Raw genomic sequence first — 26,624 nt, 5'->3', positions numbered from 1 at the left:
CAGTGGATCACAGAGAAGGAGTTTGCTTCTTTACCTGCTTTTTAACAAACACAAGTAAAAGTTACATTAAGTTTTGCAAAGGTATAATTACTTGAAAAGGCAAACCTAAGACACATCTCTTTTGTATGTGTTGTAACAAAAAAAGAACAGGCAGAAGCACCCTAGGTTTAAAACCCCAGGTTTATAGTAACAGACAGTTTATAAACCCCTTATTTTGTAAACCATTGCATTAGAGAGAAGAAGATTGCTTCTTCCCCCACTTTTTAACACATAGAGGTGAGAGTTATATTAAGGCTTTTAAGGGAATAAACACTTGAAAAGACATGCCTAAATGAAGAGACAGTCCTTTATTTACAGGAGTGTTTCAATAAAAAAGAACAGGCAGAAGCACCCTAGGTTTAAAACCCCAGGTTTATAGTAACAGACAGTTTATATACCCCTTATTTTGTAAACCAGTGCATCAGAGAAAAGAAGTTTGTTTCTTTCCCCACTTTTTAAAAATAGAGGTGAAAGGCTTGTAAAGAAATAAACACTTGAAAAGACAAGTCTATTTAGCCCCCTTGGCATAAGTGTTTTAATAAAAGAGCATGCAGAAAACAAACCCGGGTTATAAAAGTAATGTATAGTGACAAAAAAGTTTTAGACTAACGTGGGTTATTTTTTAGTAAGCACAATTTGAAACAACAGGCTTTCACAGCAAAGCCATTGTCAGCAAAAGCAGCCTCTGTGAGTTAGTGATCAGAGATAAGAAGGCTGCTTCTTCCCCAAACTTTTTAACAAATGCAAGTACAAATTATATTAAGTCTTGTAAAAGGATAAACACTTTAAAAGACAAACCTATATGAAGACACATCCCTTTATTTACAGGTATGTTTCAATAAAATAGAGCATGCAGAAGCACCCCAGGTTTAAAACCACAGTCCTTAGTAACAGCCAGTTTATATTTCCCTTATTCTGTAAACCAGTGAATTAGAGAGAAGTTTGTTTCTTCCCCCACTTTTTAACAAATAGAGGTGAAAGTTATATTAAGTCTTGTAAAGGAATAAACACTTGAAAAGACAAGCCTATATAAAGACACATCCCTCCATTTAGGAGTTTTGCATATGTTTCAATAAAGAGTGAGCATGCAGAAACATTCCAGGGTTAAAAACACAAAGAACCTGTTTATAAAAGTAAATTATAGTGATAAAAATGTTTTCCCTAGGTTTTAGACTAATGTGGGTTATTTTTTAGTAAGCACAATATGAAACAACAGGCTTTTGCAGCAAAGCCCTTGTTAGCAAAAACAGCCTCTGTGATTAGAGAGAAGAAGGCTGCTTCTTCGCCTGCTTTTTAACAAATACAAGTGAAAGTTATATTAAGTTTTGTAAAGGAATAAACACTTTAAAAGACAAGCCTATATGAAGACAGAGCCCTTTATTTAACATTTTTACATGCGTGTTTCAATAAACATGATTTTAAAACTTTTTAAAAAGTGGGGAGGAAAATAAACTTCTCTTTGATCCACTGAATTACAAAAATAAACTAGCTGTTACTAAGGTTCTGTGGTTTTCACTCTGGCGTGTTTCTGAATGGGGCATGGAAACCTGCCAAATAATGCATGGTGATGAATGCTATCGAGGTTATACTACTGAGGCATGCTCTGGCTTGTGTTAAGTAAGAGCTGCAGCAGGTATTTATGGCTTCCTGGACTGCAACTTAGCACCTATCAGGACATAAATTGTGTCAAATTATAACTATTTCCCATTCTTGCTAAAAGGAACAATTCCTTTAAAATGTAAAACTTAAAATTCATAATCTGAGAAAAGGGAGAGGTAAATCTGTGAGTGACTTTCTTCCTCTCCTGTCTCCTGTGGAGACTAGATGAGATCTTTCTTTTACAATGCTGTTATCTTTTCCAAAGGACCAGATAATAGACAGACACAAGACATGGTTTTGTAGGCACAGGAGTCAGTTTTCCTTGCTAGCAGAAAGTTCAGTTAGAGGTTAGTTTGGCCAGTATGAAAATTCGAGGCCTTTGGTTCAGTTTTATATTTGATTTATAGCCCAACATTTCGTGTTAATGTCTTAGTACAAATTGTATATTCATGAGTTGACCCCAACACCCAGAAGCAGGTGCTGAGCCCCAAACATGTTGCACCTCTGCATGTGTTGCTGAGATGATACAGGCTCATGCTCACAAATTTCTTTTCCAGGGCAATCTTCAGAAAAAACTTTGAAGACTGAAGCCAGTGACTCGATTCTAAATCTGCTCCCCAGAAACTTAAATGTAACCCCAGTTATTTCTTGCAGGTCAGACAGAGGAGAGAGCGTCTGGGTGTGGAATAATGGCCAAATCAGATGATACAATTGAGATGCCGGCTCTGGGCCGCCCGTTCCAGCTGGGGATGCTGTACGACTGCCGCAAAGACTCCCTCATCCCAGGTAACTGTCACCCCGGGAGGAGCCCGGGGCCCAACTTAGTGTTTCAGAAAAAAGAAGCATTTGGCACCTGTTTATTTGAGGAACATTTGGGTTTGGGATTTGAGTTGGGGGAAAAAATAAAGGGCATCCAAACCTTCCCGGGTACTGCCGACCCTCCTGACAGCCCTGGCTGCACTAGGAGAAACGAGAAACTTCCCATCCGCTCCCCGCCACTGAAGTATCTCTGCAGCCCCATCCACACCGCAGTCAGCCTAGGAAAGGGGGACAGTGCCCCCGAGCTGGCTCATCCCCCCCATTTCCACATGGGAGGGGTGAGGTCCCGGTGAGAAGGGACCTCTCTACACACAGATCTTCGGGGCATGATGGGACCCATTAGAAGGAAAAACTTCAGCTATTCACACCCATCACTGTGTCCTATATTAACTGTCCCCACCCCGGAAAAGGCCTGGGCATCGCTGTGGACAGCTCAGTGAAAACACCCGCTCTGTGTCTAGTCGCCGTCCAAACAGTAAACAGGGTGCCCGAGGAACGGGATGGAAAATGCCACCAGAGCTATTCCAATGGCATTATATAAATCAATGAACCACCCTCCCCTGGAATGCGTGTTCTGTGCTGGCCATCCCACCACAAAGAGGATATAATAGAAATCGAGGTGGTTCAGACAGTGATGATAAAAATGACTGGAAACCTTGGGAGAATTTCACAGGAAGAGACAAAACAAAATATTTTATATAGAGCCAAGAATAAGCGGGAGGTGAAACAGGGATACAGAAGAATGAATGGGCTAGAGAAGGTAAATAAGAAGGACCTATTTACTCTCTCATAGAAAAATAACAAGGGGACACTCAATAAAATTAAAATACAACTAGTTTAAACTCGATAAAGGACATACATTTTAAAGCAACATAATTAGCATGAGGAACTCGTGCCACTAGACATCACTGAATCATAGAACCATAGAAATTTAGGGCTGGAAGGGCCCTTGAGAGGACACCTAGTCCAGCTACCTGCATTGAGGCAGGAATAAGTGCACCAAGGCCATCTCTGAGAGGTATTTGTCTAACCTGTTCTTAAAAACCTACAAAAGAATGGCCAATACTGGGTCAGACCAAAGGTCCATCTAGCCCAGTATGCTGTCCTCTGACAGTGGCCAAATGGCAGGTCCCCCAAAGGGACTGAACAGAACAGGTAATCATCAAGTGATCTATGCCCTGTCACCCAATCCCAGCTTCTGGCAAACAAAAGCTAAGGACACCATTCCTGCCCATCCTGGCTAATAGTCATTGATGGACCTGTCTTCCAAGAATCTATCTAGCTCCCTTTTGAACCCCATCATAGAATTGGTCTTCACAACACCCTCTGGCAAGGAGTTCCAGAGGTTGACAGTGTGTTGCATGAAAAAATACTTTCTTGTGTTTTGTTTTAAACCTGCTACCTATTAATTTCATTTGGTGGCCCCTTGTTCTTGTATTATGAGGAGTAAATAACAGTTCCTTGTTTACTTTCTTTATACCACTCATGATTTTCATATCCCCCTTAGTTGCCTCTTTTCCAAGCTGAAAAGTCCCAGTCTTATTAATCTCTCCTCATACAGAAGACATTCTATATCCCTAATCGTTTTTGTTGCTCTTTTCTGAACTTTTTCCAATTCCAGTATATCTTTTTTGAGATGGGGTGACCACACCTGCACACGCTATTCAAGGTGTGGGCGTACCATGGATTTATATAGCGGCAATGTGATATTTTCTGTCTTATTATCTATCCCTTTCTTAATGATTCCCAAAATTCTGTTCGCTTTCTTGACTGCCGCTGCACAATGAGTGGATGTTTTCAGAGAACTATCCACAATGACTCCAATTTCTCTTTCTTGAGTCGTAACAGTTAATTTAGACCCCATCATTTTATATGTATAGTTGGGATTATGTTTTCCAATGTGCATTACTTTGCATTTATCAACATTGAATTTCATCTGCCATTTTGTTGCCCAGTCACCAGTTTTGAGAGATTCTTTGGTAGCTCTTCGCAGTCTGCCTGGGACTTAACTACCTTGAGTAGTTTTGTATCATCTGCACATTTTTCCATCTCACTGTTTACCCCTTTTTCCAGATCATTTATGAATCAGTTGAAGAGAACTGGGCCCAGTACAGACCCCTGGGGGACACCACTATTTACCTCTCTCCATTCTGAAAACTGACCATTTATTCCTACCCTTTGTTTCCTATCTTTTAACCAGTTAGCAATCCATGAGAGAACCTTCCCTCTTATCCCGTGGCAGCTTATCTTGCTTAAGAGCCTTTGGTGAGGGACCTTGTCAAAGGCTTTCTGAAAATCTAAATACATGAGATCCAGTGGATCTCCTTTGTCCACATGCTTGTTGACCCCCTCAAAGAATTCTGGTAGATTGGTGAGGCATGATTTCCCTTTACAAAAACCATGTTGACTATTTCCCAACAAGTTATGTTCATCTATGTGTTTGACAATTTTGATCTTTACGATAGTTTCAACCAATTTGCCCAGTACTGAAGTGAGGCTTTAAAAATTGGCATCACATTAGCTTTCCTCCAGTCATCTGGTACAGAATCTGATTTAAATGATAAGTTACAGATGACAGTTAGTAATCCTACAATTTCACATTTGAGTTCCTTCAGAACTCTTGGGTGAATACCATCTGGTCCTGGTGACTTATTGCTGTTTAATTTATCAATTTGTTCCAAAATCTCCTGTAATGACACCTCAATTTGGGACAGTTCCTCAAACCTATCACCCCAAAAGAATGGCTCAGGTTTGGGAATCTCCCTCACATCCTCAACAGTGAAGACTGATGCAAAAATTCATTTAGTTTCTCGAGGCTGAATCCCAACTCTGTCACTCTGAGTGCATAAGGTGGGGGGCCCGCAAGGATTAAAAAAATTAATACTAGCCACTCCAGACTTGTGTTAAACTCCCAAGGTTACAGCTTTTCTCTGACCTTGGCTTGGTAAAAGCTGCCACCACCCAAATGCAAAAAAACCCCAACCCCTTTGAACCCAGGAAGAAACACATGGGAATTCCCCCTGTGGAGTGTCCTCAAGCCCTTTCACCCCTCCCCCCCCCCCCCCCGGGGAAGAGCTGAGAAAGAAAACAAAGGAAATTAGCTGTGGTTACCAGCTAATCAAACAAACCTCTTAGGATACCAAAAATCCAATCCTGTTCTTAAAAAAGGTAAATTTTATTAAAAACAAAAAGAAAGAAAATTCATCTGGAACTTAGGCTTTTGCTAGATTTTAAAAGAGCAATTCCAAAAATCAAGCCCCCAAAATAGCTTTCCTGGGGGTTTAGCTTAAAGGTTACAAGCAAACAAAAGCACCTGGGGTTAGCACAGAGGAGTCCACAAGCCAATAAGAAATAAAAGAAATAACCCTGATCACGTCTAGCTAAACATTCTGATCTACGTACACATGTGGACTTCAGAGAAGTAGTTCTAGGCATGATCTGATGACTTATAAGGATACCTGGCTTAGCTACTGATAGCATGGCTGCTCTGTCCCTCCAGCCCAGAGAACAACCGACAAAGGGGAAGTTTCTTTCCCAATTTTAAAAAGTTCTACCTTCCCATTGGCTCTTTTGGTCAGGTGCCCACTGAGGAGATATAGGAAGAAGGGGACACACATCAGGGCCTAAATGGGGCTCTGGGTGATCGCTACTTCCCACCACCCCCAACACAGATGTAATGAGGTTAAGTGGTGTTCGCATAAAAAAATTAAAACCACTGATTATTTTTTAAGATAGGCTTTTAATGATTTACGGCTATAAATGCAATACAGACAGAATAGGAAAAGAAAAATTAAAGACCAGCATTGAATAAGGATTAATATAAATGACAAATTATATTGCAAAAAAGGACAAGTACAGGTAATGTTATGCACTAGCTACTGTCAAAGTTAGACTCAGGACTCATAGTTTGTCAGACCACTCTGTTTTATTAGCACAGCGCTCTGCTAATACATTCAGATAATGTGAGCCTCCATGCAAGATTCAAACAGTCTTATTTATACAGATAAAAGGGTGCGAACTAAACAAAGGGACAGAGAGAGCAAAATTGTAAAATATGCATGGAGCATAATATGCATATCCTGCTTCCTTGTTAACTCTTATCGATCTAAGACTAATGCTTCACCAATTGCCCTTAAGTGGCAAGTTAAGCAGTTAATGTCTGCTTTCCTGCCCCCCTGGCTTGCAGCTTTTCTCATTTCTACTTAAAGGTACATACAGCATTCTTTAATTCATTCTATTTCTTTAATATAATTCATTTCACTTTCACAATCCCTCCTTTTGGTCAAGCTTACGCAAAGACCAACAATTACTGGGTTCCACATATTAATAGTTCTTTATCTCTTCATTCATCAGTGATATTTAACATCATCATATTAGCACTCTGTTTTGGGGTAGTCACCTGGGTGGCATACCGTACACAATTCTGGATACAACAGGAGATTAACTGAAAACATACAAAAATCATTAGGATTCCAAACAGGATAGTCAGGGCTCCCTGAAACAACCAGTTTCCTGTGCCAGAGAAACTGAATAGGTTACTTAGCCACTTCCATAAAGAACTTGGCTCTTCATGGGGAAGATATGCAATTTGTTCTAAGTGACTAGCACGATCTATTACCTCATTGGTGTCGTCAGGTATGAACACACAACATTCTTTTCCAATGAGAGCACAGGTCCCTCCTTTGGCCGCCAGGACTATGTCCAATGCCTGACGGTTTTGGAGGGCCATCTGTCGGATCGCCCCTGTTTCTTTGGCCAGGGTCTTTAAACTTTCTCCGGTTTCATTTGCCATTATTTCAACTACTGCTTGTAACCTTAGGAGCCTTTTTGCATGGTGTATTACTCCCCCAAGTGGGATAAGGGAACCGCCAATGGCCTCTTCCCAGCTCAGTGGGCTTATGTTATTTACATACCATTGGGCATCTGATAAGTCCCTTCTTCTTCGCCTGAAATTATGAAGGCGTTCTCGTGGGAAAGACCCTAGCACTCGGAATTGTGGGAAGAGTCGGGCGGGATAACAGATACCTGACCAGTTAGCTGGTAACACAGTATAAGCTTTGGTCCCACAAACCCAATAATAGCCTATTAAGGCTGGGAAGGGTCGGTTGCACCCATTTGTCACATAGGTGCCTACAAAGGAGGAGTAATAGCCTCCAAAGGGCACAGGGTAATTCTCCTTACGAGGAGTGGTGTTATTTGCATGGCATTGAAAGATTGTACTGTTTTCACTAAGATTACTGTAGGGGGAACAGGAGATTGATTTTTCTGTTTGATCCCAGGTCGAGAAAAAATTCATATCCCCATACCCGGCCCGCCACTCTTTAGTTTTGTTCGAATAATCCCATACACCATTGGCCACAATATGCTGAAGGCAATGACTTTTTCCCAGATCCAGCCCTGTCCCATTACACACCCAACACCAATGACCTTTTCCCTCCACCACACTTATCCATTTAGATACATTTATTCCCACTGCTTCCCAAGTGTCGTTATTGTTCCATGTTTTGTTAAACGGATGAAGTCCTCCAGTGAGGTCTGGGGAATTGAGTGGGATTGCCAGGACAGGAACACCAGCTTGAGAGTGGGCTGGGATGTGGCTGCAGACCCAGCAATTAGAAATATTACGAGTCTGAGCTATCCACACTTGCTGCTGGATAAAAGAATTGTCATTGTGGACTCCCCAGACCTTAAGACACCAGCAGCCGAGGAACAGGCGCCACCAGAGGCTCATGTTGGAGGCAAGGCCCTTCCGGTTCTGACAACCTCAACGGAGGGAACCGCAGTCACGGTTTTACATCCACCAGGCAGCAGGCGCTAGGCTCACTACTGCTTCTTTTTGGGCCTTGCTTTAGGTCCTCGTCTGCTTCTGGCAACCCTTACGAGAGCGTAGATGGTAAGGTATTGCAGGCTGTTCCTCTACATCTTCTTCTGGAGTCAAAATTGACTCTGCGTGGTCCTGAGGTGATTGGTTTGCTGGGGGGTGCCTTCTTACACTGCGAAGCATGTATGCACGCTGTGATGCCAGACAGTTTAACAGCCATCGGGATAGTAAGCAGTACCTGATGATTCTTTGATGTCCTTTAAGTCTCTTTACTTCTTCTTCCTTGACTCTGGCTATAACAATGGCCTTCACACCTTATCTTTTCCTGATGCATACATTCCTTATTCACACAGATTGGGAATACAAACAGTAGTATTTTATATGGAGCAAAAAGGCATTGCAAATTAAACCTTGCTAAGTTTTACAATCAATAACCAAGACAATTTACATTGAGACCCAGGCCTTCAATGTTCCTCTAATCTACTTAACATAGACACAATAGAGAATCCTGTTTCTTACTTACTAAACCTTAAAACAAAGAAATGTATATTTAACTAGAGGCCTACTTTGTAATACATATAGGAAACCATAGTAGACATTATAACTTATTCTAAAACAAAAGGGTGACCATAATCAGTCATAAGGATTGTTCTGGTCAGTCATTCCTTTCTGCTATTCAAAAAGGATGGCTGACAGGGATGAAATCAAATCATACATTAATTCTTATGGGACATTATAAGATCCTGCTCCTACATATCCCCCTTTTGACACTAAGATTATTAATCGCCAGTGTCACTTCTTATTTAGTCCACGTAATAGAAAATACCGGGAGGTGATTTGGGCCTGTGGCTCTAACTTTGGATACATTTGTTTTATCCAACAGCACATTTCAAACGTTACAATTAAACACATACAATTTAAAATAAAAAACAATTAGGGTTAGTAACATTAGTACCCCAGTAGTTGTGGGAGACCATTCAGAAAATATATTATACCAATGGTAAGCTGTTATGTCTTTCTGCAGTGGCAATTCTTAACATGTTTCCATTTGCATGTATAATATGAATGGTTCGGTTTCCCATATTGCCCTTTTGTTTGTTTTAGGAACTATGTTACCTTTTTACCTTTTGTAAACACATTACTTACATTACATTTACATTTGTCTATTGGAAGGTTGCTAACACTTCCATTCTTTTAAAACACTTTCCCCCCCAAGAATTAACACATACACATAGTCCATTATACAGTACTTTGGTCTCATTATTCATTTTATCCCACATACAGGATCCTAGTGAGATGTCTTTACTACAGGGCTTTGGAGCAACAGGCATGGATAAGCATACCCACTTTTATTTGTTTCTTATTAGGTTGTCCTGTAGCTGATATTAGCTTTTTCTGAAAGACAAAAATAACATTTTTCTACCGCTTTTGGGGTGGCATTCATTATTGCTTAAAATATTCCTTTCTTTTACAAATACCCTTGCTGATTGCAGGCAAAACAAGAGGAATTACCTCCATATTTTCCTGTGTTTTTGTTCTATAGGCAGGCCAGGTTTTAATGGCTTCTATCTTTTAAGAGTTATGGGGAAATTATCCCACTGTTCAGTCATTAAATCCATGAGGTGGTGTACCTCAGTTTTCCCTTTACAGCAGACCAAGGTTACAATATCTTTCCTGCTGTATTAAGCTTTAAGTTTGTTCACAGGTAACAGCTGAAAAGCATCATTACCATAAAGGATTTATTTTTTCCCAAAAAAATCATACACACTATACATTGTTACAGGGGTACTTATTAACATTAAATTTATTTTAATTAAAGGTATCTTGTTATACCGTGCCTTTTATTTAGACAATTTGTTTGCTGACCAGGTATGTTCTTTATCTGCAACTTGTTTGTGCTGGCAGTTCTCTCACTTCCTTTATCAGTTAGATAATTTGCATCATCACAGGCTTGGCTTTTGGATTCAAAACCATTAGCAGAGCTCAGAGACTCTGTCTTAAAAGGAACACAATTAACTTTTACCAGAGTTTTGATTACTTTTAACTCTTGCTTCCAAAGCACACACAGATCTGAAAAAGAAAACAGTCTATTGTGGCTCCTTTAGAGCCCTAATAGGATTTTAATTAAGTAGCATGTTTCGTTTGCATTTCTTTTACCCCCTCTATAATATACACTGCACACGTCTGCACATTCCTTCTATACTTTAACTTTTAAAACATTAGCCATATTAGTTTTTACATAGGGTGTAACTGTTTCTTTTGTTCTTACAGAGTTTTATGTACCCTTATCAAAGTGACAGTCTGATTACACAGAGCCATTTTAAGGCTCAGTGTTTCTAACATTGCTTCTTTTTGTTTTGTGCACCTCACCCCTGCTGTTGCTTCAGAGGGCCACTGTCTTTATTCTTTTCCTACAGCTTTCATTTGCTATTTTGTTACAAAAACAAACAAACAGAATCCAGAATCTCTCCCTATTTTTCTGATTTTGACTGTCCTGCTGCAGTCATGACTTGGTCTTTATTTGAAAACATTTAAATTTTGTAAAGAATCAAGTTACCCCTTAAGGGTTAAATACCAAATCTCAAAGTCAACCAACTCTGATTACCTGTGTCTGGCAAAAAGGTCTGTCAGTTTTGCAACTTTGAATTAAAGAGTCAAATGGATTTTTAGTGGCATTATAAACAAAACAAAACCAATTTATCTTAAACTTACAAAACAGGAGTTTTACAAACCTCACATATTCCCACAGACAGACAGATACATACACATTTTCTCTCCCTTAACATCCCTCTTACACTGCTTTGTTTTTACATAGCTGTACATAGATTACATTACCTTTATACATTTGGGGCAGTTAAGTTCCAATAGAACCCCCCCCCCCCATGTTCTTTTAGCAAATTTGACTCAATTGTCCATAATCAAATTATTTTAATTAGATAGTCTCTTTACCTGGATTATTTACAGACATTCCTCTGGAAAAGGGCCCATTTTTCCTTTAGAATGGCTGCAAAGAAACCAAGAATTCTTTTAACAAGATCCTTTTTAACATTTTCACAAAGTTTAACTGTTTAATTCTCTCCAGCCTCTGTAGAGTTAACTTTTCACTCTTTCCTTAAATCACTTGTTTATTTCCCAAAATGACACCTTTATCAACTCAGATTTCACCCTTTTAAGTATTGTTCCAGGGGTTCATACTTGCACTTACTCCTGACACTATGCTCTTAGGGCTTCCAACCTGGTTTTTTTTTTTAGTTTCTTTATCTGTTGCTTGCCTGCTTGTCTGGGCCCAATCCCGCTTTTTCCAATGAACCATTTTTGTGAGTGATATTGTGGTCATTTCACAATTTTGAAAGAAATGCTTAAGGAAAGGGCCCAGGAAGGGTGGGGGCTAGTTGAGGAGCCCACCCTCCTTGCTGAATTGGTAATGGAACACTAAAGAATCAGTTTCTGAGGCAGACAACGAAGGGGAACAGAACAAGGGGCATTTTATCCTTTTTGCAATGAGAGGGGAGTATGAAGGGAGTTGGGATCGATCCGGGGTTGTTGTTTTTTTTTTTTGTCAGAGAACAGGGTGAAGGGGAGCGCTCAGACTGGTGGTGGGAGAGGAGTCTTTTAATAAAGCTTTTAATTTATTATTTGAATATTTGAGAGAGGCGAGTTTTGATTTTGTCCACCTACGATTTGCCTCTTCCCACCACTGCATGAAACAATTAACCTCTCCTTTAGCCAATTTAGTTTTAGGCTGGCCGAGTTTTTTTTTTTTTTTTTTTTTAAGATGTCCACTCGGTCCTTGTTCCAAGGTTTTAACAGTGGCCACTGAGTTTTGGGATCTCCCTGAGTTAGCCTAGACCATTTTTCCAGAAATTTACAGGAGTCCGGACCCTTCCTAAAACTGAGCTGGCATTCCTTTAGGGAACTGTCCCGACTTAGACGTCTGGTTACCAATACAGGAGGACTTTACACACACCAATCACACAAGAAGGAAATTCGGGTTCGTCAGAGCGATGCCCGGTGCAACACACAAAAGGAGCCCACAGGCTACTGCCTCAATCGCCCTTGCTTTCACACCAAGGGTTTTACCCAAGGTGCGGTGCGGCTGCGATTGTGCAGATTTCACTCACTCAGACCGCGGGGACAGGAACCCCTTGGTCGGCCGATCCCCGGATGGAGATGGCACCCAGACTCAAATACTCCACAGGAGGACAGATAGACACAGAGACAGGACAGTCCTCAGTCCGGACAAAACACAGAAATAATTACCTGACCAGATTCCTGATGTCAGATCCCGGGATCCCTACCAGAACAGAGTGGGAACCAACAGGTTCAATGGCGTAGACCTCACTGTGGTCGTGCACCCTTCCATTCAGGAGGAGGACCGCTTGGGCCAAATGCCCAGGTGCCGGCTACCACGGTCGTCCTACAAAAACGGTCAGGAATCACACAGCCCCAGTGAAGACGGTTGCCATCTCGGTGGAACCTCCAAATTGTCAAAGTTAGACTCAGGACTCATAGTTTGTCAGACCACTCTGTTTTATTAGCACAGCGCTCTGCTAATACATTCAGATAATGTGAGCCTCCATGCAAGATTCAAACAGTCTTATTTATACAGATAAAAGGGTGCGAACTAAACAAAGGGACAGAGAGAGCAAAATTGTAAAATATGCATGGAGCACAATATGCATATCCTGCTTCCTTGTTAACTCTTATCGATCTAAGACTAATGCTTCACCAATTGCCCTTAAGTGGCAAGTTAAGCAGTTAATGTCTGCTTTTCTGCCCCCCTGGCTTGCAGCATTTCTCATTTCTACTTAAAGGTACATACAGCATTCTTTAATTCATTCTATTTCTTTAATATAATTCATTTCACTTTCACACTACTTATTACTATAAAAGGATGCTCTTAACATTGGCAGTCTTTACTGATGACAGGCACAAGTACCTTCAAAGCTATTATTACTTATTAACTATTAATTTCACAAGTTTTATTTTTGCCCTTAATAATTATAAATACAAACAAAGAAACTATAAATTGATAAATTGATTAACAACTTTTTACTATTTCTAAACAACTTAACACTAGTTCTAAACTTTTCCTACTATTTTTAATACTGCAGCATTAATATAACCTGAAATTAAATTATTCCGACACTACCATTCTTAATACTATAGTGCCAGTACAATTTGAGATTAAAACAGCTTGAGCAACCCAGACTTTTTTACTCCGTTACCTTATTCTGAATGCAACCAGACCATTTTATCTTAAAACCTTACCCTACAGAGAATGTGTTACCTTCTAGTTGACCGCTCTTTGCATTGGCCAGGTGCAGATAGTTGGTGCAGTTTAGATTTTCTCAGTTTAGGGGTTGCAGGTCAGACCAATTAAAGAGAATAACTTCTTAGACCAACACACACACACCTGAGGTTCTACACATTTAATCTTATCGGCCCGCCGTGCTTTGAAGTAGGTCAACCAATTAGGTTAGGCCAAATTTAGTGTTGTCACTTTGGCTGTATAATTTATGTAGGGTTACCATACGTCCGGATTTTCCCGGACATGTCCGGCTTTTGGGGGCTCAAATCCCCGTCCGGGGGGAAATCCCCAAAAGCCGGGCATGTCCGGGAAAATCGGGAGGTCAGCCGGGCCCGCGGGGAGCCGGTCAGCCGGTCAGCCGGGCCGGCGGGGAGCCGGGCCGGCGGGGAGCCGGGCCGGCCGGGCCGGCGGGGAGCCGGGCCGGCGGGGCCCGCGGGGAGCCGGGCCCGCGGGGAGCCGGGCTGGCGGGGCCCGCGGGGAGCCGGGCCCGCGGGGAGCCGGGCCGGCGGGGAGGCCCGCGGGGAGCCGGGTCAGCCGGGCCCGCGGGGAGCCGGGTCAGCCGGGGCCCGTGGGGAGCCGGGGGGTGCGCCGGGCCGCCGGGGGCTGGCAGTGCTGGGCGGGCCGGGGGTGGTCGGCCAGGGCCGGCACCCCAGGGCCCGAGCCGACCCAGGCTGGAAATGCCGGGGGGGCCAGCCTGGGCCGCGCCTCCTCTCCCCATACCCCCCTTACCTGCTTCAGGCTTCCCGCGAATCAAATATTCGCGGGAAGCAGGGGAGGGGGCGGAGACTTTGGGGAGGGGGCGGGGGTGTGGGCGGGGCTGGGGGCGGGGCCGTGGGCTGTGGAGTGTCCCCCATGTGGAGGCACAAAATATGGTAACCCTAAATTTATGCTTACTTATTTTCTTGTAGCCAATTATTGTTTTAGTTTTATAAGTTATGTTTAAGGAGATAACTTATTTCTATATAGCCACTGTCTTGACTGTGGGTTTTCTTATTTTTTTAACCTCTAAGTGAGCTATTGGCTTGATTGTGGATAAGGTTATTTTGATGACCTAGGCCTAAAGGCCTAGCTCATCAAACCCACATAAGAATCAGTTTTTGGCTGCAGCATTTCTTAACCACAAGTATTAAAGGTGGTCTTAATAAGCCGTACCCGTGGGCATGACCTATTTTACCATAGAGGAGTCAGCGATTAAACATTGTCTGGTTGCAGGTGTCTTTTGACCACAAGTTGCAGCTTAATTTTGCAAAGCTTGCTCTTTAAAGATAATTTTGCAAAGCTCATTTTATAAAGCTTCGGGAAGTTTTAGGCCTAACACTGGCAATACTGTTGCTTGACAACACTCTTGCTCAAATTAATCACACCCACTTTTTTTTTCTTTACCTGGGGGACTTTTTAACCCTTTACAGGTAAAGCAAGTAAAGAACAGCTATCAAGAGGGATTTTACAGCTAACTGATTGGTTGGGTGTCCATCAAAGGGAGCTACCCCCCACTTTATTTATCACATATGGGGATTCCATAACCTCCCTTGGAAGCCTATTCCAGTGTTTAATTATCCTTACAATTAGAAAGTTTGCCTAATATCTAACTTAAACCTCTCTTGCTGCAGATAAAGCCAGTTACTTTTTGACCTCCCTTCAGTGGACATGGAGAACAATTGATCACCATCCTCTTTATAACAGCCCTTAACATATTTGAAAACTGTTATCAGCTCCACTCTCAGTCGTCTTCTTTTAAGATTAAACATAGGTTAGAAACAATGGGTATCTTCTATAGGGCAGGTTTTCTAAACCTTTTATCAGTTTTATTGCTCTCCCCTCACCCTTCTAGTTTGTTCAGATCTTTCTTGAAGTGTGGTGCCCCAAACTGGACACAATACTCCAGTTCAGGCCTTCCCAGTGCAGAGAAGAGCAGGACAACTGCCTCCCACCCCAGAATGATATTAGCCTTTTGCACAACTGCATCCCATTGTTGACTCATATTCAATTTGTGATCCACTATAATCCCCAGATCCTTTTCTGCAGTACTACTGCCTAGTCAGTTATTGCCCATTTTATAGCTCTGCATTTCATTTGTCCTTCCTAAGTGTAGTACTTTGCACTTGTCTTTATTGAATTTCATCTTGCTGATTTCAGACCAATTATCCAATTGATCAAAATCATTTTGGTTTTTAATCCTGTCCTCCAAAGTGCTTGCAACCCTTCCCAGCTTGATGTCATCTTCTAAATGTATAAGTATACTGTCCACCCATTATGCAAGTCATGGATGAATATATTGACTAGTACCAGATCCAGGACAGACCCCTGCAGGACCCCACTAGATACAGCCTCCCAGTTTTACAGCAAACCATAGATAACTATCTCTGAGTACAGCCTTTCATTGAGTTATATTTCATTTAGACCATATTTCCCTAGTTTGTTTATGAGAATTGGATGTGGCACTGTGTCAAAAGCCCTACTAAAATCAAGATCTATCATGTCTACTGCTTTCCCCCCCCCCATCCGCTAGGCCAGTGACTCTCTCAAGGAAGGAAATTAGGTTGATTTAGTTTGATTGGGTCTTGACAAATCCTTGCTGGCTATTATTTATTACCCTATTATCTTCTAGGTGCCTACAAATTGATTGTTTAATAATTATTTCCAGTATCATTCCAGGCATTGAAGTTAGGATGACTGATCTATAATTCCCCAGGTCCCCTTTGTTCCCCTTTTAAAAATAGGTGCTATGTTTTCCCTTCTCTAGTCCTCTAGCACCTCACGCGTCCTCCTTGAGTTCTCAAAGATAATTGCTAATGGTTCTGAGATTGCTTCAGCTAGTACCTTCTGTAGAACCCTAGGGTGAATTTAGTCAGGCCCTGCTGACTGGAATACATCTCATTATCAAAATATTCTTTAACTTGATTCATTTCTTGTTCTGGCCTGTGTTCTTTCCCACTTGTTAATATTAATTGTGATAAGCATCTGACTACAACTGACCTTTTTAGTGAAGACTGAAGCAAAATATGCTTAATACACCTACACCTTCTTGATGTCATCCATTCTTAGCTCTTCCATGCTAAATAGTGGACCTACACTTTCCTTTATCTTTTTCTTGCTCCTAATATATTTAGAGAACCTCTTTCTACTATCTTTTATGTCCCTTGCTAGGTGTAACTCATTTTGAGCCTTAGCCTTTCTGATTTTTGTCCCTATATGCTTGTACTATTCTGTTGTACTCCATAGCAATTGGTCCATGTTTCCACTTTTTGTAAGATTTTCTTTTTTATTTTTCAGGTCATTAAAGAACTCCTTATGGAGTCATATGGCCTTCTGCTATTTTCCATATCTTTTCTTCAAATCACGATAGTTGCAATTGTGCCTTTAATACTGTCTCTTTGAGAAACTGCCAGCTCTCCTGAACTCCTTTACCCCTCAGATCAGGGGTCGGCAACCTACAGCACGGGTGCCAAATACGGCACGCGAGCCAATTCTGAGTGGCACGCTGCCTGCCGGTGAGAGGAGGAGGAGGAGGAGGGGCCGGAAAGCGCCACGCTGGGGGAAGAAGGGGAAGGGGTGGAGCTTGGCTGACGCAGGATCAAGCTTCTGTCTCCTGTCCCCGCAGGGGAGAGCGGTGGGCGGGGGGGGGGGCTGAGTGCGGTGGGGGGCCGGGACCCCCCCCCACCGCTCTCCCCTGCCGGGGCAGGAGGCAGAAGCTTGGTCCTGCGGCAGCCAAGCTCCCCCCCTCCCCCGCTTCTTCCCACAACGTGGTGCATTCCGGCCCCTCCTCCTCCTCCTCCTCCTCCCCTCCCTGTCCACGATGGCCCTTGCGAGGGGGAGCGGAGCAGAGCCGAGCGCAGCGTGCTCCCTGCTCCCTAGAGGAGGCAGAGAGAGGGAGGGACAAGCCTGGGGGAAGAGGGTGGAACAGGGCATATCCCTTCCCAGTCCCCTGCCTTGGGCCGCTCAGGGCAGGGGGCTGGGAGCACCCCCACGAGCCGAGAACCCCAGCCTTCTGCCCTGCACCTCCCTGCACACCCAGCCCTCTGCCCTGCACCTCCCCACCCCAACACACACCCAGCCCCCTGCCCTGCACCCCTCCCAGCCCCATCCCTCTGCCCTGCACCCCCCACCCCAACACACACCCATCCCCCTGCCCTGCACCCCCACAGCCCCATCCCTCTGCCCTGACCTCCCCCCACATGCCCCAGCCCTCTGCCCTGCACCCCCACACCTCCCCCGCCCTCTGCCCTGAACCCCCCCCACACCCAGCCTTCTGCCCTGCACCTCCCCCCACCCCCAGCTCTCTGCCCTGACCTCCCCCCAACACCCAGCCTTCTGCCCTGCACCTCCACATCCCCCCAGCCCTCTGCCCTGACCTCCCCCCAACACCCCGGCCTTCTGCCCTGACCTCCCCCCAACACCCGGCCTTCTGCCCTGCACCTCCACACTCGCTGCAGCCCTCTGCCCTGACCTCCCCCCAACACCCAGCCTCTGCCCTGCACCCCCACACCTCCCCCGCCCTCTGCCCTGACCTCCCCCCCCACACCCAGCCTTCTGCCCTGCACTTCCACACACACACCCAGCCCTCTGCCCTGCACCCCCACACCTCCCCCGCCCTCTGCCCTGCACCCCCCCCCACACCCAGCCTTCTGCCCTGCACCTCCCCACACCCCCAGCTCTCTGCCCTGACCTCCCCCCAACACCCAGCCTTCTGCCCTGCACCTCCACATCCCCCCAGCCTTCTGCCCTGCACCCCCCCCCCACACCCAGCCTTCTGCCCTGCACCTCCCCACACCCCCAGCTCTCTGCCCTGAACCCCCCCCCCACACCCAGCCTTCTGCCCTGCACCTCCCCACACCCCCAGCTCTCTGCCCTGACCTCCCCCCAACACCCAGCCTTCTGCCCTGCACCTCCACATCCCCCCAGCCCTCTGCCCTGACCTCCCCCCAACACCCGGCCTTCTGCCCTGACCTCCCCCCAACCCTCTGCCCTGACCTCCCCCCAACACCCGGCCTTCTGCCCTGCACCTCCACACTCGCTGCAGCCCTCTGCCCTGACCTCCCCCCAACACCCAGCCCTCTGCCCTGCACCCCCACACCTCCCCCGCCCTCTGCCCTGACCTCCCCCCCACACCCAGCCTTCTGCCCTGCACTTCCACACACACACCCAGCCCTCTGCCCTGCACCCCCACACCTCCCCCGCCCTCTGCCCTGACCTCCCCCCCACACCCAGCCTTCTGCCCTGCACCTCCACACACACCCCCAGCCCTCTGCCCTGACCTCCCCCCAACACCCAGCCCTCTGCCCTGCACCCCCACACCTCCCCCGCCCTCTGTCCTGACCTCCCCCCCACACCCAGCCTTCTGCCCTGCACCTCCACACACACCCCCAGCCCTCTGCCCTGACCTCCCCCCAACACCCAGCCCTCTGCCCTGCACCCCCACACCTCCCCCGCCCTCTGTCCTGACCTTGAGTCGCCCCCAACACCCAGCCTTCTGCCCTGCACCCCCCAGACCTCTGCCCTGACCTCCCCCAACGCCCAGCCTTCTGCCCTGCGCCCCCATACACCCTCCAGTTCTCTGCCCTGACCTCGAGTCGCCTCCAGCACCCAGCCTTCGCCCTGTACTCCCACACCTCCCCCAGCTCTCTGCCCTGACCTCCCCCAACACCCAGCCTTCTGCCCTGCACCGCCACCCCACCCCCACCCCAGCCCTCTGCCCTGACCTCAAGTTGCCCTGCTCAGCCCGCTGCAGGCCTAGGTGAACAGAACCCCAGGCTGGAAGTGGGCTGAGCAGGCTGGCGGCGTAAGATCAGCATTTTAATTTAATTTTAAATGAAGCTTCTTAAACATTTTGAAAACCTTGTTTACTTTACATACAACAATAGTTTAGTTATATAATATAGACTTAGAGAGAGACACCTTCTAAAAAAACGTTAAAATGTATTACCGGCACGCAAAACCTTTAATTAAAGTGAATAAATGAAGACTCGGCACACCACTTCTGAAAGGTTGCCTACCCCTGCCTTAGATTTCCTTCCCATGGGACCTTATCTACCAGTTCTCTGAGTTTGTTAAAGTCTGTCCTTATTCTGCTGCTGTCACTCCTTCCTTTCCTAAGAATCATGAAACCTATCATTTCATGATCACTTTTACTCAAATTGCCTTCCACCTTCAGATTTGCGACCAATTTCTACTTGTTAGTCATAAAGTCTAAAATGGCTGCCCTGCTTCTTACTTCCTCCATCTTCTCAAAATGTTGTCCCTGAAACATTTCAAGAACTTATTGGATATTTTGTGTTTTACCATATAACTACCCAGACATCTACTGGAAAAGCAAAAGTGCCCCATTATTAAAGAGTCTTCTGTTTTGGATATTTCTGTTGTTTGCTCTAGAAATGCCTCATGCATCTCTTCCTCCTGATTTGGTGGTCTAGAGTAGACCTTTACCAAGATGTTGCTCCTGTCTCCCCTCTCCCCTTTTTATCTTTACCCATAACCTTTCAATTGCTCTGCCTCTCATTTCCTTCTGGACAGCAGAACAAGTGTATATACTCTTGATGTATCATGAAACAACCCCTCCTCCCTTTCTTCCTTGCCTGTCCCTCTTGAACAAGCTATACCCCTCTATACCAATATTTTAGTCATGAGATTTATCCCACCAAAGTTTGTACTAAGTCATCATTTAGCATATGTACTAAGTCTTCCAGTTCTTCCTGTTTATTCCCCAGACTCCTGGCATTTGTGTAATAGACATCTAAGATGTTGAGCAGATTTCCCCACTGTTAACCCTCTTGTTGCTCCTATGACCCGATTGTAATTTTCCATTCCACCTCCCTCATCTCGCAACATTTAGCCCTCTGTGAAGGTCACTTTTTTTATACTTACCTGTGGGCTTTTGTCCCCTGCCCCTTTGAACCTAGTTTAAAACCCTGCTCACTAGGTTGGCAAGTCAGCGCTCGAAGATGCTCTACCCCTTCTTAATCAGCTGTACCCCATCTCCTCCCAGCAGATTTCCTTCCTGAAACAGCCTCCCATGGCTCAGGAAGCCAAACTTACCCTTTTGACAACATCTGCACAGTTGTGCAGTCATTTGTCAGTATGTGTATGCCCCTGACTGGGCTCTTAGCCTTCACTGGGAAGATGGACAAGAACACAACCTGCTTCCCCAACCCTTTCACTCTCACTCCCAGAGCCCTGTACTCACTGCTGATCTGCTCAGGGTCAGACTGGCAGTATCATAGTACTCTTGTGGATGAGCAGTGTGGGGTAGTGGTGAGACAGCAACGTTTCCATAATGCCTCAGATGTTTCTAATGGAAATGACATTTCAATCCTAGCTAGAGCACTTGCTGCCTGGAGCAGTGTACTCCTGAAGGGGAGTGAACTCAGTCACTTTTTATTAAAAAAAAATCAGAGAAGATCACGCCTTCCAAAGTCCTGTAATAAGCCGGGGGCAAGGGAAGGTTGTTCGGGGTGTAGTTCAGCCTTGACTTGGCATGTTTGTACGTTACCAGGTTAGTTTACTTAGGGTTACCATCCGTCCGTATTTCCCCGGACACGTCCAGCTTTTGCGTCTCTAAATAGCCGTCCGGGAGGAATTGGTAACAAGGTTAAAATGTCCGGGGTTTTTTTCTCCCTCACCTCCCTCCCTCCCTTCCATGCAGAGTGTGGCTGCTGATTGGGCGGCTAGGCCGATTGACCCACTCCCATTGGCCTCCAGCAGCCAGAGCCCTCCCCTGCTTCCCCCTCCCTCTCTCTGTAGTCCTGTGTAACACACAAACCGACCCACGTGGAGCCAGAATGGTAAGAGGAGTCGGGGGGGGCAGTCAGGGAGCGGGGGAGTGTTGGATGGGTCCCCAGCCTCCACCTGCCACCCCCCCTCCGTGCATCCCCCCCTCGGTGGGTCCCCCATTCCTGTCTGCCTCTCCCTTGTCTGCGTGTGCTGGCTCTGGCAGTACACGCAGACAACTGCTGCCCCCGGGTCCTAGTGCCCCCATCCACTAATGGGAAGACAGGCTGCCCTTACCCTGCCCTTCCACCCTAGCCCTGAGCCTCTCCAACACCCCAAACCCCCCAGCCTTCATCCCCACACACCCTAATCCTCTGCTCCATCCCTGAGCCCCCTCCTGCATCATGAACCCCTCATCCCCAGACCCACAGCCCTCCCTCCCAATCCCCCTCCCTCTTCCCACACACCCCCTCCTGCCCTCAAACTTCCTCCCAAAGCCTGCACCCCCTCCCTTTGCACCGCCTCTCACCCCCAAACTCCATCCCAGAGCCTGCACCCCTCACCCCCTCCTGCACACCCACCCCCTGCCCCAGCCCGGAGCCTGCACCCAGCACCCAAACTCTATCCCAGAACTTGCACCCCTCCTGCACCCTAATCCCCAGCCCAGGACCTGCACCCCAGACCTCCTCCCCCCACCCAGCCCCCCTCCCAGAGCCTTAGGCAGGTGGGGTGGGGGGTTCTGGGCACCACCAAAATTTCTACAACCCTGCCACCCATGTGAGTGGATAAGGGTCAGGGCAGTCAGGGGACAGGTAGGGTCCTGGGGGGGGGGGCAGTTAGGGTAGGGGGTTCTCAGCAGGGGACAGTCAGGGGACAAGAAGCAGGGGGGGTTGGGGTTCTGAGGGGAGCAGTCAGGGGGTGGGAAGTGGGAGGGAGTGGATGGGGCGGGGCTAGGGCGGGGCTTCCCCCCCCCCCCCAGTGTCCTCTTTTTTGTTTGTGGAAATATGGTAACCCTAGTTTACTTGATGTCCTTCACTCGTTATTTTTCAATCTCAGAAATGAGACACAATTAAACCATGGATAGACTCTGTGTTCTGTGTATCTATCAGTTACGTTACCATGTGTTTGTCTCTACTATTCCAGGGATCACGCTGTGGCGCCTGGAACAGCTTCTCAAGGATGTAAATACAAAACCACAACCCAGGACTGAATATGAGATCATCGCATCCGACACCATTGAAGACAAGGCCAATGCCCTCAATGTCACAGCATCGCTGAAGGCCAGTTTCCTGGGGGGGTTGGTTGAAGTAAGTGGATCTGCCAAATACTTAAATGACACCAAAAAATCCAAACAACAGGCCCGAATTACTCTCAAGTACTCTGCCACAACAAAGTTTGAGCAACTAACTATGAACCATTTAGGACCAGAGAATGTCTCTTATGGTGCTGTATTTGACCAAGGCACGGCCACCCATGTGGTCACGGCTGTGCTGTACGGGGCTCAGGCTTTCTTCGTGTTTGATCGAGACATTTCTTCTTCTGAGAATGTACGTGAGATAGAGGGAAAGCTCCAGATTGCAATTAAAAAGATACCCGTGTTTTCCATAGAAGGGGAAGCAGCTGTCAAAATGGATGAAAGTGAAAAATTAAATGCTGAAAAATTTAACTGCAAGTTCCATGGTGATTTTGCTCTTGAGAACAATCCTACTAATTTCCAAGATGCCATGAAAATTTATTCCACCCTCCCCAAGCTGCTGGGTGCCAGCGGGGAGAAGGCCGTACCAGTGAGAGTCTGGCTGTACCCACTGACCAAGCTGGATTCCAGAGCTGCTCGGCTGGTGCGTGAGATCAGCTTAACACTGATTTCTGATGCTCAGACTGCTATGGAGGAACTGGCAGAACTAAACATGCGATGCAATGACATGGTGAAGAATCCGATCGCCACAAGCTTCCCCGAAATCAAGCTGAAAATCCAGCAATTCAAAAATCTGTGTAAGCAACACAGACAGACTTTCCAGAAACAGCTAGCAGGACTCTTGCCATCTATCCGTGGAGGTGGAAAAGAGGAAGGGGCCCTGGTAGATATTTTATCATGTAAAAACCAGTCACCATTCAATATCCAGAGCCTCAGTGAATTTCTGGCTACAAAGGAGAAAGAGATGAATTATGTGAATTCCTACCTTAGGATCCTAAGCAATGTAAAAGTGGTGTCCTCCCTGAGTGAACTAGATGAAATAGTACTCAACCCTGAGCTTGACTTCATCGTCTCCTTTACATTCACCTCACTGCATGAAAAGGAGCCGTATTTATCAGATTTAAAACAATGGCTTCAGAACCAGTATATAAAGGAAACGCATGATCCTGCATCAGCCAGTTCTGTCGCTGAGAAACCAAAATCCAAAGTGTGGTTTGAGGAAAAAGAAATGTATAAAAAAGCTCGAAAATCTGCAAGGTCCCTTTCACATTTTGTCAGTGTCAACAAATCTAACGGGAAGACTCGGTTCATTGTGGCGTCTGTTACAGACAAGGACAATCCCGGCACTGCCATTTACCTGTATGGAGATGGGGAGCTGATCAGCACCAACTTTGAGCCTCCATCAAAGCCTCTTCCTGCCCTGATTGGTGGAATCAAACATGACCGTGTGCAGCTCACGTTTAACCCAGCAGCCTATGGCAGGGCTGAGATATCTGGCTATCAGGCAGAGTACAGAATTGTAGGGCAGGAGAACTGGACGGCTGTGGATGTAAATAACACACAAGTGACATTCACAGTAACAGGGCTACGTGCAAACACCGAGTACCAGTTCCGATATGCTGCAGTGAGCAAACCAGGGCTCAGCGAGAGCAGCGACGTGAGTGATCCTGTGAAGACGCTCTCTCCAACCAGCCCTCCTGGGAAGCCCGTAACAGTTATTGTAGATTCATCTGCCATCGCCCTCACCTGGCAGAGTCCAAGTGTCATTGGAGATGGAGTCAGTATAAGGGAGTATAAGGTGGAATATAAAGAGGAGGCAGGAGATACGAGTCAGGAGGGGAAAGGCAAATGGCTGGAACGAAGGACTGGAAAGAGAACCGAGTTCTGTAGTGTTGATGGACTGAGGCCTGAGACATCCTACAGATTCCGGGTGTCAGCTGCATGTGCGGATGGGGCTGTGAGTGACCCAAGCGAGGAGACTCTGATTTCAACACTAAAGAAAGGTAACATATAAATATATTTGCACATTCCTCCCCCCCCGCCCCCAACACAGGATTCTGGAGTAGTTCATTCAAGTAAAACTATATTTATCTTTGGAAGAAAACTGAGATGTCCCAGGGGTATAATGTAGGAGTGACTTCAGAATCAAACTATTTATTGCAATTTAATATCTGAACTGTAGTAATGAATACAGGGCCCAACCCAACAACAGGGATCTGCTGGGTACTGTACAAATGATACTGGACTGCCAGGTCTGGTCAAGTTAAGGTTGCAACCACCTTCCTGTGAAAAGCTTCACTCTTCTAACTGCTCTAAAATCATTACAGTTAATTGGATTGCCTTGAAATTTGGTGTGCCTCAGGGGGCACTGGCTAGGGTTAGTGATCCAAATTTGGGCTCATTTGACCAAGGGGTTCCCGGATACAATCTCCTCTCCCCCCCAACTCCCTAAAAAACCCATATTTTCTAAAGCTTGACATATTCTACCACCGTGGTTTTGCCCAGACGTGGGGATCAAGCCCTGGCTCTGATCCAGGCACAAGGGTCTCACTGGAGGACAACCCCCAGAGAGTAAATGGCACCCACTAGGCCTCTGGGGGAGCAACATTCAGAACATTATTAGACAGATAGAACTGCTCCTGAACTAAGTGGATCGTACTGAGCATGTGTGGACAGCGGAGCCAAGAGGATCTGGAGGTGGAAAGCTTCCACTGTGGCTGGAAAGGTCTCTGCAGATACGGCAATTTCCTGCAATGACACTGAAGGACCCTATTGTATTAACTGTATGTATTGCTGTGGGCCAGGGTTGTATGTAACCTCTCTAGTAGGGAGATATGATGGATGTGAGAAGGCCCATACACAGGTGGACTGTGATTTAGATTCTTTGTTTTATACCCCTATAACTAGCTAAGTGATAAGAATACACCTAAGTTGTTAAAGTCTAGGCCTTTGCAGGCAGGCCTGAATATCTATATCCTAACACACCTGAACTCGCTATCTCCCGCCATTCACAAGATTCAGTTTTGCTGAACTGACTTTCTTGAAGGGCGCAAGGTACCACCAGGCATCTTAACACTGGGTTAGTGAATTATTTTCACCATGTAGTCTCGCTATCTATATAGTTAGCTATATAAAGAGCAGCACCGACTGGCACACGTATACGTTACACAGTATTGATCCTAAGTAGGTGAGTGCAGGGGGGAAGATTCTGAGTCTCAGGTCTGGCCCAGCCGATCCTTTCGCTCTGTCATTGACCCACGTCTGCCAATAACGCTCTGATTCTGTCTCTCCCCAGTGAATGTGACTCTGGATCCAGACACGGCACATCCTGAGCTCGTCCTGTCTGAAGATCGAAGAAGCGTGAGCCGGGGACATGAGAGCCAGATGTTGCCTTACAAACCGGAGAGATTTGATTATTTGCTCAGTGTGCTGGGCTCTGAGGGCTTCAACTCGGGGAAACGTTCCTGGCAGGTGAAGGTGGAGGGAGGAGCAGACGGAAACTGGGCTGTGGGGGTAGCTAGACAGTCTGTGCTGAGGAAGGAAGAGGTTGACTTTACCCCCGAGAAGGGGGTCTGGGTGGTGCAGAAATGGGGCAGTGCCAGAGACTATCGTGCTCAAACCTCCCCTGTCACCCGCCTGTCCTTGAGTAGAGAACCCAGCAGGATCCGGGTCTCTCTGGACTATGAAGGGGGGTTGGTGGCATTTAATTATGCTGATGATCTGGCCCCGATCTTCACTTTCCCACAGGCCTCTTTCAATGGGGAGAAAATCTTCCCTTTCTTCTGGGTCTGGGGTACAGGATTCCAGCTGAGCCTGCATCCTTGAGACTCAGGGTAGCCCGGGGCCCTGTCAGTACCATAGAGAGCAGGCTAGATAAACCCATCTCATGGTCCTGCAGTGACTGCCCAGTCTGCTTGTTCTCATGCTGTATGGTTCTGTAGGATTATATCAGTGAACAGGATCAGAGAAAGGGGGGGAAGGAAAGAAAAAGTACCTCCGGGGAGTGGGGAAGGAGGGGATGGGAGATGGGAACTGGGACTTGTGGGTGTGGGGAGGGATGGAGGATGGATAACAAAGTGAACAGCTAGAAGGGGGAGGGGCACAGACCTTGAGATGAGGGTTTAGTACTTCTCCTT

At 46.1% G+C, this 26,624-nt stretch overlaps 1 protein-coding gene across 1 annotated transcript; it reads left to right on the top strand.

Moving 5' to 3' along the window:
* The first annotated feature begins 2,297 nt into the window (after positions 1 to 2,297).
* LOC135981872 (stonustoxin subunit alpha-like) lies at positions 2,298 to 26,434 on the top strand. Its single transcript, XM_065586514.1, has 3 exons — positions 2,298 to 2,424; positions 22,437 to 24,491; positions 25,784 to 26,434. Exons 1-3 carry the CDS (start codon positions 2,328 to 2,330, stop codon positions 26,311 to 26,313), a joined length of 2,682 nt encoding a protein of 893 aa, XP_065442586.1. The 5' UTR covers positions 2,298 to 2,327; the 3' UTR covers positions 26,314 to 26,434.
* The last annotated feature ends 190 nt before the right edge of the window (positions 26,435 to 26,624 follow it).

Source organism: Chrysemys picta, chromosome 2, assembly GCF_011386835.1.
Source record: "Chrysemys picta bellii isolate R12L10 chromosome 2, ASM1138683v2, whole genome shotgun sequence".
In the NCBI taxonomy this organism is placed as follows: Eukaryota; Metazoa; Chordata; order Testudines; family Emydidae; genus Chrysemys; species Chrysemys picta.
The sequence above is the reverse complement of the archived record's forward strand: the minus strand, read 5'-3'. Positions and strand labels throughout refer to the sequence as shown.